Source organism: Lutjanus erythropterus, chromosome 21 (assembly GCF_056507025.1).
Source record: "Lutjanus erythropterus isolate fLutEry1 chromosome 21, fLutEry1.hap2, whole genome shotgun sequence".
NCBI classification, from domain to species: Eukaryota; Metazoa; Chordata; class Actinopteri; order Lutjaniformes; family Lutjanidae; genus Lutjanus; species Lutjanus erythropterus.
Genome location: NC_139337.1, coordinates 23,194,684 through 23,209,043, shown reverse-complemented (window position 1 = coordinate 23,209,043; position 14,360 = coordinate 23,194,684). Strand labels below are relative to the sequence as shown.

Here is a 14,360-nt window from a genome sequence, read left to right as displayed (position 1 = left end):
CACCGGGGCTGTCTATTGCTTTGTTTGTGCCTGAATGAATCATGTGTGACTTAAAATTTATTTTTCTTTCTTTTCCTTTTTTTTTTTTCCTCAGCCATACGTTATGGCTTTTTTATGAGTTAGTGTAGATTATCATCCTCCTATTCCTTAGTAACAACAAATTAAAATGTATATCAAATTATCATGTAGATTTATGCATACTATAACAAAATGTATAACGAAAGATGAGCAAGGTTTTAAGGCTCAGGTGTTCGATGGTGTTTGAGTGAAGGTAAACGTCATCCAGGTTGCGAACAGAGTATTTGCTCAGTGATCAACATGAGGTGGGGGGGGTCGCCTCTCTCGACAAACACAGATTTACAGATCATTGTTCTCCATCCCTTATTTTCTTCCTCCTCCTTCTTGTTAAACGGTTGCTTTTAGAAAGATGTGTCGTGTAAGAAAAAGAACTTTGATTTATACGAAGCTGTTATGTAAATATTTATTTAAATAATAAACAGTTTAAAACATTTTTTGCTTGCTTGGTTTTCTTCTTGGTAGAAGCAGGAGTGTGTGATTGTAAAAGTACCACTGACGCCTTAACTGCCACCGTCCCTCTTCAGTACTATATTGTTGTATTGGTCACTGATGCCATCTAGTGGACATTGTTGTTGTAAATGTTTGTGTGTCAGTGATATTTCAGATATTTTGCCATGTTTTATTTTGATGGAAAATTATTCATTATGTCCAGAATGATACATTTTAATACATATATTGCACTCATTAAAGGGACAGTTCACCTCAAAATCAAAAAACTCCAAAGGGACTCTCTTTTTAAACAACTACAGTGCCTTTGTTGTTGGAAGGCTTGATGCTGAAACACCTCCGAGCTGGTTTGTTTTAAAGTCTAACAGTATGCCTTGGAGTTTCTTGTGATGTTTGAGAACACATGTATCCCAAAGAGCACCTTAAAATCAGTTTGCGTCCAGGGAGCGATCCCACCCAAACATTTTTTGATCAAAAATACACATTTTTCCTCTTACTTGTTGAGCTATTTATCTGTGTAGATAGTTTTGGTGTCAGTTGCAGAAGTTTAGAGATAACGGCTGTAGAGATGTCTGCCATCTTTCCAAAGTAATAGAACTAGATGGCACTCGGCTTGTGGTGCTCAAAGCACTAAAAAAATATGTCGCTTACCAGAAATCATCATCCGGTTATTCAAGATAATCCACAGACCTTGTTGTGAGCAGTTTTAAGTAGAGACTATTTTCTTTCTACTGAATTAAACCTACCAACCCTGACACGGCACAGAAGAAAGCGTGCATCTGATTTCTGGAAAGAGATGCTGATGTTGAGTTTTTCAGATGAATTTTTGGGCCCTTGGAGCTCCACAAGCTGATCGCCATCTAGTTCCATTATATTTGAGAGAAGGCAGACATCTCTATGGCTGATATTTCTAAAACTCAGCAGCTCACACCACAACTATCTACATGGATAAACAGCACATATATAAATACATAAACATGTTTGAGATAAGTGTCAAATGTGGGAATTGTCTGGCTGTCATGTTTTCTCTTTGTAGTTGCAGATGTAAACACTCCCCTCTTAGTGCATTCCTCGACACTCCTGTCACAACACGGGCCAAGTCGATGGCAACTTCTGAGAAACAAAACAACCTTAGAACAACATGGATACTTCCTCAGGCTGAGAGTGAGAAAACAAGAGGCCTCCGCTCCTCCTCAGAGATCTGATACTGACCAGTGGGAGAAAACAACTCGGCTGAGCTTCCTAAGGTATCTTTGACACAGCGAAGGGTCACCTTGGCCTTTTGGCTCTTGCAGACACACTAGGATCATCTCCATCACCTGTTTTTCCCAGTGGGATCAAATGTAAAATCCAGGATCCATGTGGTGCTGCAACAATTGTTTTCATTATCTAGCAATGGTTTAGTCTATAAAATATCAGAAAATTGTTCATTGCAATTTCCCAGAGCCCAAACTGACACCTTCAAATTATTTATTTTGTCTGTCCCAACAGTCTAAAACCCAAATAGTCTTAATTTACCATCATAAATGGCAAAGAAAAGCAGAAAAACTGTAAATTTAAGAAGCTGCAAACAGTCAATGTTTGACATTTTTGCTTGAGAAATGACTGACATAATTAATTGTTGCAGCTCTTGATCAGCGAAGATGATTTGGAATAAATTTATTCCGTAAAAATGTCATTACAAAGTAGAGGACACAACCAACATTTGTAAATACACTTTTATTCATACACGTAAGTTTAAAGAGACAAAATTGTCACAGCTGCCACATTGAAAACCATTTATCCTAATCATAAAGGTCAGGTTATAGTAAATATATGTTAAGCTAGTGAAAATCAATAAATGTTATATTTACACTTTACACAGCCAATATACAAAACACACATTAAATCAAGCACCACACTGAGTATTTACTGAAAATTTCTACAATCTGCACACAACCTGTAAAACCACATTCAGTTGCTTTTTTTTTTAGTCTGTAAGAAAAGAAACGGCACGATTTTGGCCTGAACCTGAGCTGTGACCACAAACTGACCCGTTCACTCAGTGCAGTGGGGGATTGGCCCTGTTGCCTGACATCTGCGGGGACTTGATCGGTGTTAAGAGTTTTAAAACAAGATTACAGTAATTCTCTGGGTACTTGTTCTGTTGACAGGCAACCTATAAGAAGAAATGAGCTGCTCTGGAGTGTTACATGGCAAATACACCATCAAGATGTTACGAAAAACACGTTGACTAATTTTACATTAAACAAGGAGCATAACCTGACACACTGATCACAAGCTCTTAAAATACATGGTAAAACTGAAGGTAATCCATTGGCTTGTGCATCTGTGACACACTGTTACACATTCAGCAGTTAGCTCAAATTAGTTGACACATGATAGTGTATTATGCCAAGGTTATGGCAACGTCAAAATTGAGGCACCGAAGACATCATATTATACTGTAGCCCAGGAATGTACAGTTATTTAGACAAAAAAAAGTCCTTAGTCCTTGTTTTGTGTTTGTGTTAAAAAGCTTAAAGAAATGTCCTCACAGGATGGGACAATTCTGACCACAGAAATTGTAGAGTAAGTCCAGCATGTCAGGCTCCTGAAGCCGTCTGTTCATGACACCCTGACCTCTCCCAGGCTGCACAAGAACAACCTCACCATCAGGTGGAAGCTCTACCAGCGGGTGCACTTTGTTATCCTTCATCTTAAAGTCCGTAACGCCGACACCGGGCAGCGTGCCGTTCCTCTCTGCCCATGTTTTGGTGTCCTCTGAATTGTCCTTTATATCTACGACACTGTCACCGTTCAGGCTACCCTTGCTAACCGTGCTTATGTCGTCCTGGCATGCATCTGAGTCGCTAGCGTGGGGCAAAGAAAAGTAGGTGCACTTCCTTGAGTATGACTTCTTCTTGTCCTCCAGTTCAGACTTTGTGCTGGAGAGCGAATATGGCTCTTCTGTGTCCGCATTTCTCATTCCCTGGCCTTGAGGAGAGTTTGAGCAGGCTTTGTTTATTCCAACTGGGTCCGAGACAGACTTCCTAATCAGTGTGTTCTCTTTAAGGAGCCATCGTCCATTATCAATAGGGACACTGTCTCCAGGCCCAACTTGAGCATTAAAAGCAACGCATCGTGTCGCTTCACTCAAGGTGTCAAGTGCATTAGTGGAGTTGAAGTAAGACAACTCAGACATTGCTTTGGACTTGGCCGTGTGGAAGGGAGAAAAAATATTTGAATGCTCTTTCTTTTTCTGTTTTGGCGCAGATGGCGGCCTTTCACTTGCTTCCTCATCAGGAGAAGCATCTTTCTTGCCATAAAGTCTTTCAATCGTTCTTCTCACGAAGCCTTTTGTGATGGATTTCCGTGGTGAGCCTTCCTCACCGCTGGACAGCTCACTTGAGGTCTGAGACTGATACCCACCACTAGCTGAGGTCTCTGCCCTAAACTCGGACCGCTCTGCTTTGTTTGGGCTCGGGAAACGTTTATGTCCGTGTTGGATGTCTGTGGCACTCTTTGCCAGGAACATTTCCCTGATGGACCTGACCCTGTTGCTTTCAGGCTCGGTGGTAATAACACCACTGGAGTCATAGCTGAAAGATAATGATGACTGAGGAGCTGATCGGGTGCCAAGAGCCGATTCAGGGAGAGAATCCTCAGCATCCGACTCAAGAGGGGCATTTCTCTGTGAGAAACGTCTCATGGGAGAACACTCTGTTGAAGTTTTTCTCCTCTGGGATTCAGCTACTTGCTTTTCCAGGAGACTCACTCTCTCTGCGATAGACTGAGATATTATTTCTGCACATGGAGGCTTGAGTTTTCCCACAGCTCTTTCACATTTTTCAACTTCAGACTGTATTGCCAATGAAGAAACTTCCTCATATTCTGTACAACTCTCCTCTATGTATCTGTCCACATTGGCACGTTCCTCCTCTGAGCTGGTGTCTTTGTCATAGTAGCTTAATTCTTCAATTGAGCTGCTGATCCGTTCATCTGCGACCTTTGGTTGCTCGGCCTCCACATGTTCTTCACAGCTGCTGTGGTCATTCCCACTGTCCTCATCTGCACTGAATCTATAACGCTTTGCTAAACTGTCAGATTTGATCAAACTGCTACTGTCTTTTTTGGTATATGAATCTTGATTTTCTATCACATTGTTTAGATCTCCTTCTGTAATATCCTGACTTTGTGATTTATCAGCACGGTCGTCTTCATAGTCTGAGCTAACCTTGTCTTCCTCTGTCTCATCTATCAAAACCTTTAGTTCTTCACATTTTTTTGTTTGAGCTGGAAGATCATCCAGGTGTTCTTCCTCCTCCATGCTCTCCTGCTCTTCAGGAAGATCATCCAGATGTTCTTCCTCTTCCATGCTTTCCTGCTCTTCAGGAAGATCATCCAGATGTTCTTCCTCTTCCATGCTCTCCTGTTCTTCCTCACTGATAACATTTGGTTCTTGACATTCAACCTCAGGCTGCTCTCCATCTGAAGTACAAGCGCTTTCATTAACACTGACATTCAGTCCTAAACAGTCTGCTTTACTCTGCTGTTCTTCTGAGTTAGACGGACTTGCTGAGTTAGACACAGCATCTTTGTAGCTCTGCTCCGTACATTCAGCCTCCGGGTGCTCTTCTTCTGACAAATACTCATTTTGATAATCGGGGCTGGATATTCTTCCCTTCCCACCCATATTAAGTTCTACATAGTAATTGGAGGTGGGTTGCTTGTCCTCTTCTTCTTCGGAGTGACTTTCAGGGTTGGACAAGTCGTCACTTTCCCTGGCCTCCTGTTGTCTCCCCTCACATTCAACTTCAGGTTCCTCTTCTGAACTTTGTTGCTCACCTGCTTCTGAGCTCGATACTGTCTGCTCTAAATCTTTGCTGGCACTTGGCATGTTCCACCCTTCCTGTTCTGAACCTGACTCGTCATCATGAATATGCTCGTTTTCAGGGATACTCATGATATCCTCACTGTGCTTCTGCAGCTGATTACCTTCCATTTCTTTCTCCTCTACCTCAGACGTACAACTGTCTTCTTCAAGATCTTCCTTACTGCTGATTTCTCTCTTTATGTTCGACTTCTCTTGGTTTGATTCGTCTTCATTGTGGCCTTGCTCCTGTTCTTTCTCTCCCTGAATTTCTTGATTTTCTACATCCCTACATGACTGCATGCCCTCCTCGTTCTCTGTACTGTAAAGCTGCTCTTCATCATGTGTCTGATCATCATTTGGTTCAGCTGGTGGCCATCTAACCTCACCACTCCTTCCACATTCACTGTCCTTGTCTTTAGTTGCCTGGTCAGTTGGTTTGTGCATCACTGTCTCTGTTATGCTGCATTGTTTGGGCTGGTTAACGTCAGTGATTTTTTTAATGATGGCACTCACATCAACATGAGCTTTCTCAACAACATCCTCTGTGGTGTAATGAAATATCTTGGCATGACTGTCATCCTTTGGCGACACTTTTTCAGTAATCCTGCCAGTCATCTTTTCCTCATCATTGCTGTCACTTTCAACATCCACTGAAAGGGAGGCCAGTTCCCTCTTGAGCTTCTCAGGTATGTCAAGATTACCCATGATCTCATCAATGACATTTTCATCGATGCCAGGACTAGCCATGGCTACGAGCTCTTGCTCTGAATCGACTGGTGTGGAGTTTCGGCTCTTGCATTTCTCACTGAGTTCCTGAAATCCCCTCCAACTTTGCAGGAGCTGCTTCGAAGCTGACTGCTGTAAATTTGACAAACTTGCTTTTAACTTTTGGGAATCCTCAATGCTGGCAATTTCTCTCAGAGAATCGATCATTTTCAAAGCCTCGGCACAGCTGACATTGTTTGCATTCAGCTCATCCATATTTAGGTTGGTTATGCCTTCTTTTAGGGTCATGACGGACAAGAAAGCAAGGAGAGCTTTTGATGATGAGCCAAACGTAGAGGCCACATGAGAGGAGAAGTCAGGCAGGCTGTTGGACTTTTCCAGACAAGATGGACGTTTGTTCTGTGTGATTTGTCTAATTGACTTTATTGAGTAGCAAATCTCCTCAAGCACAGGTTTAATGTTTGGCTGATTAGCGATGTTTAGTGGAGGTGGTATTATTTGTGTTTCTGCCTTGGATCTTTCTTGATCTGTTGCTATAAGGTCATCTGTCTCGTCATCACTCTGATCAGCCTTCAACAGATCAGCTGTTGATTTTTTTGACTGTGGTGTTTGGCGACGCTTTCTTTCCAATGATGCTTTCCTTTGTGTCTTATTTGTTGGCTCTGATGTGTTGTCTGAAGAGAGGTTTCTGGAGAGCGACTTTCTGCTTGACTTGTGTTTAACAGGTGGGGACACCATGTCCAGAGACTGAGAATATGGAGACTGTCTCTTTTGCAACTTTGTGTGTTTATGAAACTTTCCCTCAGTGGAAGGGCTAGCATTTGGTGTTACATGTTTTCGTGTTCCAATATTTATAATTTTATCTGGAGGGTGGTTATGTGTCAATGATAATTTTGGAGAGTTATGTGGAAGTTCAGAGGAGATTTTCTTGGTTTGGAATTTTCTCTCTGGGGAGGGACTGCTCATAAGTTTTACTTTTTTCACCAAGGGTTTAGGTGATGGTGCCTCCTTCTGAGTTAAATGCTGTGCTTTATTCATTTTTGTCTCTTTAAATGGAAGATCTCCTGGTGGAGGAGCTTCACTTGATGAAATACTGACTGATGACATTCTCTCTTCAGATGTTAAACTAGCAGGAGATGCAGAAGTACCACATGACAGACTATTTCTGAAATCTAAGATGCCATTTGATAGCTGTGTCTCTTCTGCTGGTTGTTGCATCCCTGTTGGACAGATGCCGTTTGGCTGAACATTATCACCCGCTATGTTGACGGGAGATGAGGATGTGGTTGTCTCCGATGTGGCATCACCGCATAAAGTATATTTATCCACACAAGCCTTTCTGAGAGACATTTTCCTGTCAAGTGACAGATTACTGACCAAAGGGGCCCTTTTAATAGATGGTGTTCTTGGTAATGGTGCTTCTCCCTGCGTGGAAGGAATGTCGGGCTGAACTGATGTTGTCATTTCCATTGTGGTATTGTCGGTAGGTGATACGGCCTTGTCAGATGTAGGACTGATGGATAATGGATGATTATCTGACATCTGACTGCTCAGTGATGAGAGCCTGTATAATGGGCTGCTGGCCACTGAGGATACATCCATCAGACCATCTTCTGCGTTTGAAAGCTCTATGTTTTCATCAGGTGGTGGGGGAGGTGGTAGGTCCATTGAAAGCGTATTGAAAGGTGTCGCTTTTTGAAGTGAAATTTTGATTGAATTTGATTTATTTTCCATTTCACTGCCTGAGATCGAGTGCGGCTTTATTTCATCTGTATTTTTCTGAGCTAAACTATTGTCATTTTCTGTGTTTGTGGTGGTTGTATGACTCTGTGTGATTTGCTGATTGACTGTGGTTCTCCTCGTTGATGGACTTGATATTTTGTTTTCAAAGGACTGGATTCTTAGTTTAACTGAAGCTTTTTGCACTTTCTCAGGCGGTAGGTCAATTTCGAGGGTTGGACACTTTATCTCCTCTGCCACAGTCATCAAACCATTGTTATTTTCAGACTCCCCATGCCTGCCATTTTCTGTTTCTGCCTCTAATTTTTTACTTTCCTCCTCTGAGTAGGCTGCGGGGTTGGGATGGGCCTTCTCCAGCCAGTTTTCCACATATTTATTAGTAACAGAGCTGGAGGAGTTCACAGCAGGCAGTGTCATGCGTTCGCTCACATCATAGGACTCGTTTTCATTCTTTTTCTCCTGATGCACTGATGTCTGCCGTGTCAGTATTCCCCTTGGCTGGCTTACTTCATTGGAAGCAACATCCAGCTTGCTTTTTTCACTTGTATTTTCTTTCAATTCTGATGATATATTTGGGTCTTTGGGAGTACATTTTATTGTGTCATCAGACTTTTGTGAGCTCTGTGTTGTAATACCCCCGTCTCCATTTTGTGTTGGTCCCTTTTTAAGCTTCATCATACTTCTTGCTGATCTTGATTTATTCCCATAAATTTTCTTAATGAATCCAGCACTGGAGAAAGTTTTCACTTTCTTTTGTTTCTCAGATGCCTCTGCAGAGTTTTCTTTTGGTCTTTTCCCTGGCGACACAAGCCTACGAACACGTCTGTTGATCACTTTGGGCTTTGAGGATACCCTCTTATCTTTATTGACCTCTCTTTGTTGGGGCTTGTCTTTGCGTCGTTGCTGAGCATTTGTTGCTTCAGTTGTACCAGTCTTGACTGAAGGCAATGTTAAATCAGATGTTAATGACATGCTCTCAGCTCTCCAAATGCTAATTGACTCAGACGCCGTTGATGGTCTCCAGAGCTCGACTTCAAACTCATTATTGGAGGAGAGCTGTCCAGTTCCTGAGGTAGCTGGCCTGCAAAAAGGAGCAGACTGTGCACAAAGGTTTGCAAAGAAATTATCCTGGCAGGTCTGCTGTTCATATATGTGTAAGACAGTTTCAGTGAGCTCCTCTCCACTGGATTCAACTTGTAGGATTTCAGTCATCCCTGATTTGAATGTGGATACATTTCTGCTGTTTATATTGCTGGTATCGATAGAGCCAAATCTTCTAGGTTTGGGAACTGGTTTGGTGCTACTCTGTTTGACCATGCAGTATTTCTCTGTCATAGCTCCATTTTCAGTCTGCTCTCTGTAGGAGTAAGAACCTACCACACCTTCCTGAATCCCCTCTGCTGTCACTGATTTTATGCTCTCCATAGAGGCTTCCTTTTTTCTAATTTGCTTGTGCCCGGGTGTAGGAGCTCTCTTTGGGGACACCATGTCCATCTGTGCTTTGATATTATCCTCCTCATTACAGCTTTCACTGTAAGCTGTACTGCCCATCGAAGGTGGATCCTCATCACTGTTATCCTCAGTTTTGTTCTTGTTGAAGGAGGCAGCAGGACTTTGTAAATCCAGTGAGTTAGATTTCAGTGAGCTGATCTCCTGTTCTGCCTCAGGCTCCGGTAAACAGGTTGCATTAAGCTGACCGGCTACACTTGAGCGTGACAGAGTGGTCGTCCAATGGATCGTCTCTTCTTCCTTAAGTGTCAGCCGCACCCTCATCTCCACTGTCATGCTACCATCTTGGTTCACTCGAAAGGACTTCTCGATGTCGTCCTCTGTGGGCAGCAAGCAGTCCTGCCCTCCGGCTCCATCGCCGACACAGATATCTCCCTCCGTTTCTGCTACTGACTCCAACATTCGACATGACTCCAGCTCGACAGAGTTTGTGAGGTTACTGGGTAGGTCGAATGAACTCTCTGCGATGGAGTCATGGATCCTATTCACGATGTACCTCTCAGAGGAGGGGGAGAATTTCCTTGACTTTGAAGAATATGATAGAGCCTTCTTTTTGCCTTTTCAGTCAGTCAGTAAGGTAGAAAAAAAAGGTTTGTGTTGAGGTTCAAGGAAAAATGTCCAAAGATTTCAGGCAAACATTGAAGAAAAAATCCAGGAAGCATGAAAGAAGAAGAGAGAGACACGTTAGAAAGATAATACAACTATTCACAGCACATGAAGAACAATAGCCGACAGCCAAGTAGGCGGCGTATGTAGGTCATCTACAGTATTATGCGTAATATCATTGCTTCAGCACTTTCCCGTCTTCATCCCATGAGAGCAGCTAGATTACTGCAGACACTATGTGTGTCATATAAGTAAGGGTCTACCAGTGAGGATAAATGTTCTCGTGAACTAAATAAAACAAAATGATGGCACAGAGACCCGTAAAAGACTGATTCTTGGCAGACTTACGGTTTAAAGCCTTTAGTCTTCTGAGACTCATTCGATTGGTAGGCAGCAATGTTGGAACTGGTGATTTCTCTGCGCTGTAGTTCGCAGGCCTGAATGGTTCCCTGCCTGCTGCCACTACAGTACCAGAGCACAATATCAAGGCTGGAAGACCATCCACCTGCAAAGACAGAAAGTAGACAGAAAAATGAAAAGATTTGTCACTCTAATGGCATTTGACTGTGTTACTAGTACTAGACAGAAAAATCCCTTGAATATTATAGAGAGATGTAATTACAGAGTAAATGCTTATATATTTATGACATATCTAAATAACTGTTTGTTAAAATGGCAACTTACAAGACCAGCAGGCTCTGAATTTACAATAGCTCCTTGACCCAGAGCCTCCCAGTGAGGTATCCCAGAATGCCTTTCTGCGTATTAGGGTGAGTTGGTAAAGGAGCTTACCACTTTCTCTCCTCATGTGACGGTTATTTACGGGCAAGGTTTAAACCAGTCCATTACATGTCAATTCTGGCGCTACCAAAATCTAAAACTTGTACATTAGCGTTGTATTTGATCATACTCGTTTTAGGGATCCATGTCCCTGTAAGGTTTTAAAATTGAAAATTCTATTCTACTCTATTTATTTGATCAAATCTATTCCTAAGTTATAAAACCATTATGTAATATTGTCATGGTTTTGCAAGATGAGGAAAATGCTTTTAAATTATCTTTGTTATTCGGTTTCCCTCTCTACAAGAGGCTGTCAGTTTTCTTTGATTTCTTGTCATTAGACAGGAAGGTTTAGTGGATGTATTATAGATTTTTTTTTAGTAAGATTTGAATCTATGATGCTTTCAAAATGCTTTTTTCCCTTAGAAATGAAATGTGTTGTATGTGTTGTATTGACAGAAGAGAACACTCACCCTTCTGCCATCAGGTGTGTGTAATTTCAACACATGGAACTGGATCAGCTCTGAAATATATTCCAGGATTGATTCAAAAGTGGGTGTAGTCCTCTTGTTAAGCACCACAACGTGTCTTATAGTGGGGATACCATTGCGAAAAACATGTAGCCTCTTTGGCGTGCGCACAACCACCGGCTCCTTCTTGTGGAGGTTCTGGCCAGGGAAAAATCGGGCCTGCTGTACAGTCCGACGGCGAGAGCTGACAGGCCTGGCATGGTACCAGGGTGGCAGCTTCTTTCTAGCCATTGCCAGGTTGATAGGTTTCACCTTACGGCTGTCAGAGCAGATGTAGGATTTGCCATCCTCCAGTTCATCCAAGGTATAGATTGCATGAACCCCATGAGGGGTGGTGATATTCCTCACCCCGAACGGCAGGGGAACCTTTTTAGAGAGACTGTCCAGGAGTGCATCAAATGTTTTGAAGGTGCGGTTGTTGATGACCATGCGCAGGCCATTGAACTGAGGATCTCCACTTTTGTAGAAGCAGACCCGCTTTGATAAGATAGGGTCGATGATGCTTGGGTGGCGTGGGGTGCCAAAGGAGCGCCCACTCCCTGATGATTGGTAAGGGAGGGTCCTCCCCCGCCCCATCTCATTCATCATTGCTGATTCACTGAAAAGAGAGCAAAACAGAACTATGTCAAACTTTTAAGGGCTCTTAGACAGGAAGCATAAAGAAAGGTAAGTTAACTAAGTGTAAGTGTCTAGCAAAGCTTGCATCCCTTACCCTTAGTTAGTTAGCCTCTCTACCAAACTCCTCAGAAATTCCTTCACTCCTCACCCCTCAAGAGGCTTAGCAAATATTAGCTATACATAACAGCTACCTATACTGCCTTGGTTTTGGTCTTGACTTGGTCTCAACCCTTCAAAGTCTTGGTTTTGCCTTGGTCTCAATACACTCGGACTTTAATCATTAATTAGTCTCAACTCCACTCTGGTTTTGTTCATGACTACATCACAACCCCTCACAGTCTTGGCCTCTTTTTGGTCTTGACACACTTGGGTTTTGGTCATGTCTTGGTCTCAACACCTTAAAGTCTTGGTCTTGTCTTGGTCTCAAAACACTTTGGTCTTGGTCATGTCTTGGTCTCAACTCCTTAAAGTCTTGGTCTCGTCTTGGTCTCAAAACACTTTGGTTTTGGTCATGACATGGTCTCAACTCCACTTTTAGGTCTTGGTTTAGTCTTGGTCTTGATATACTCTGGTGTTGGTCATGATTTGGTCTTGTTTTAGGTAAAATTTAGGAAAAAGGCATTACTTTGCCAATATAATTACTGTCTGTGATGCAGCAATGAATAATCATGAGAAGATTAAACACGACTTGTTCATGATTCATCAAAATAGACAGTTGCACTCATAGGACAACTGGGTCAACACACAAACATAACACCATGTCCAAGACAACTTAAATAATTTATGATGTATAAACAGCTGAATGACGTCTTGCAGACATATGTTGTTTACATCTTATGACTGTGGCCATCAGGTAAGATGACCTCCCTTCTGTGAAACCTGCCACGTGAATGGCATCTTTTAATTATTTGATTACCTGGGTTTAACAGCACAGTGGCAAACAAGTGATACACAGATATTACCCTCTTTTACCAGTATTTACAACACCCAGTATTTCTTTTTGCAGAGTTGTTTAGCTGAGTATGTGAATAATTTGATACCACATTTCAGTATTATGCCTTTAATATAGAAAATTTATTTAAAATGATTAATTTTAATTCAAAAATTGCTCAACGAAAATAGAAACCCTGTGTCGTTTCACATTACAGACTGATGTCTCACAACACTTAAAATGTATTAAAACATTGAATTATTAAATTATGGCACATTTCACATGAAAAATTAAGCACCACATTACAGAATATTATTCATTAAAATTATTTTTTTTAAAGATATTTAATGTTAAAAGTTGATTGTAGATATATTATTAGTGATTTTCCCCGGTGTGGTATCAGTAAAATGTTATCTTATTATTTGGTGTTAGTAGTAGTAGTAGTAGTAGTCGAAGTAGTACTGGTATTATTGGTTAATAGATCAACTTTAGATTTCTTTCCCATTCTCAGGATGAAATATTTGTAATTGTTCTTCACAATAACAGAATAAATCAAGATCTGATTAAAATGTATGGTCATGACATCTCTAACGCTGCACGTGTAACACAGAACCACAGATTAGAACTGGACGCAGTAAACAGGTGAAACTCAGTGACCAAAAATTGTAGGATTTCAAAGTGAACTCACCTACGTCAACATCGTGAAATTCCCAGCCGTTTTGAAAGGATCCATGAAATGTTATTCCGTGCTCTACATGATCACTGCTGTTCAACTAACTGCACAGCAACTGTTTATTTCGGGAGACACCATCACGGTTAATTTGCTTAATCTTTGCTTAAAGTTAATCTCCACTGCAAGTGCAGTGCTTGGAAATCCTCTTCAGAAAGGTGTGTCACACAGATGCATGTAGAGCTGTCATAGCAGGGTGAAGATGCGGACCAAGGACCTGAGATTTCTTTTCTTTTTGTTTTATAGAGTATATTAAATAAGCCTGAATGACAGTTGTATAGAAGTTTACCTCTGTGAATATATTGTCAGAGGGATCTTCTTTACTAAATTAAATGATTAAAAATTTGAAAATTTACCAGAAAAAAAAAACAAAAAAAAAAACACTCTTACAATGGAAAATAAAATACAAATAAAAAATACAAGAAAATAAAGAAACTAAACTGACACACGTTTTGGTAGTGATCTTGACCAGTTACATTACAATAAAATAAGGAATCTTTTCATGTTTCTGTGCTTGTTTTTCTTTTATTTGAGACCTAAATAAGATAACAACACTGCACCTGCAGAAGGTAACACGAATTAAAATGAGAGCAGCAGATGGTAATCTGCGGTCCAGTTGTAGCTAATATTCGTGTGGGGCTGTAATCTCATTGAGGATGTCTTTAGATAATAAGGATTACAGGGCTCTTCATTAGCAGGACCCTTAGAGAAGAGCACTAGCTTTCAATGAAAGGAGTGAACAGTCACCTTAAAACCCACAAATAATAGGAAATCAGACTAATTACTAAAAAAAATAATAATTTATATCAG

At 41.3% G+C, this 14,360-nt stretch overlaps 1 protein-coding gene across 1 annotated transcript; it reads right to left on the bottom strand.

The window, feature by feature from the left end:
* Nucleotides 1–2,228: 2,228 nt before the first annotated feature.
* LOC146307683 (uncharacterized) lies at nt 2,229–13,621 on the bottom strand. Its single transcript, XM_084747627.1, has 4 exons — nt 13,509–13,621; nt 11,215–11,869; nt 10,310–10,466; nt 2,229–9,912 (listed from the first exon to the last, which is right to left on the bottom strand). The coding sequence occupies exons 2-4, from the start codon at nt 11,857–11,859 to the stop codon at nt 3,059–3,061; spliced, it is 7,656 nt and encodes a 2,551-aa protein (XP_084603753.1). The 5' UTR covers nt 11,860–11,869; nt 13,509–13,621; the 3' UTR covers nt 2,229–3,058.
* Between the last annotated feature and the right edge of the window lie 739 nt (nt 13,622–14,360).

Coding starts and splice junctions, on each gene's coding strand:
- LOC146307683 (XM_084747627.1), bottom strand. CDS start 11,859: ATGATGAATGAGATGGGGCGGGGGAGGACCCTCCCTTACCAATCATCA. Junction 10,467..11,214: donor ACACACCTGATGGCAGAAGG/GTGAGTGTTCTC, acceptor CTGTCTTTGCAG/GTGGATGGTCTTCCAGCCTT. Junction 9,913..10,309: donor AAGACTAAAGGCTTTAAACC/GTAAGTCTGCCA, acceptor CTGACTGAAAAG/GCAAAAAGAAGGCTCTATCA.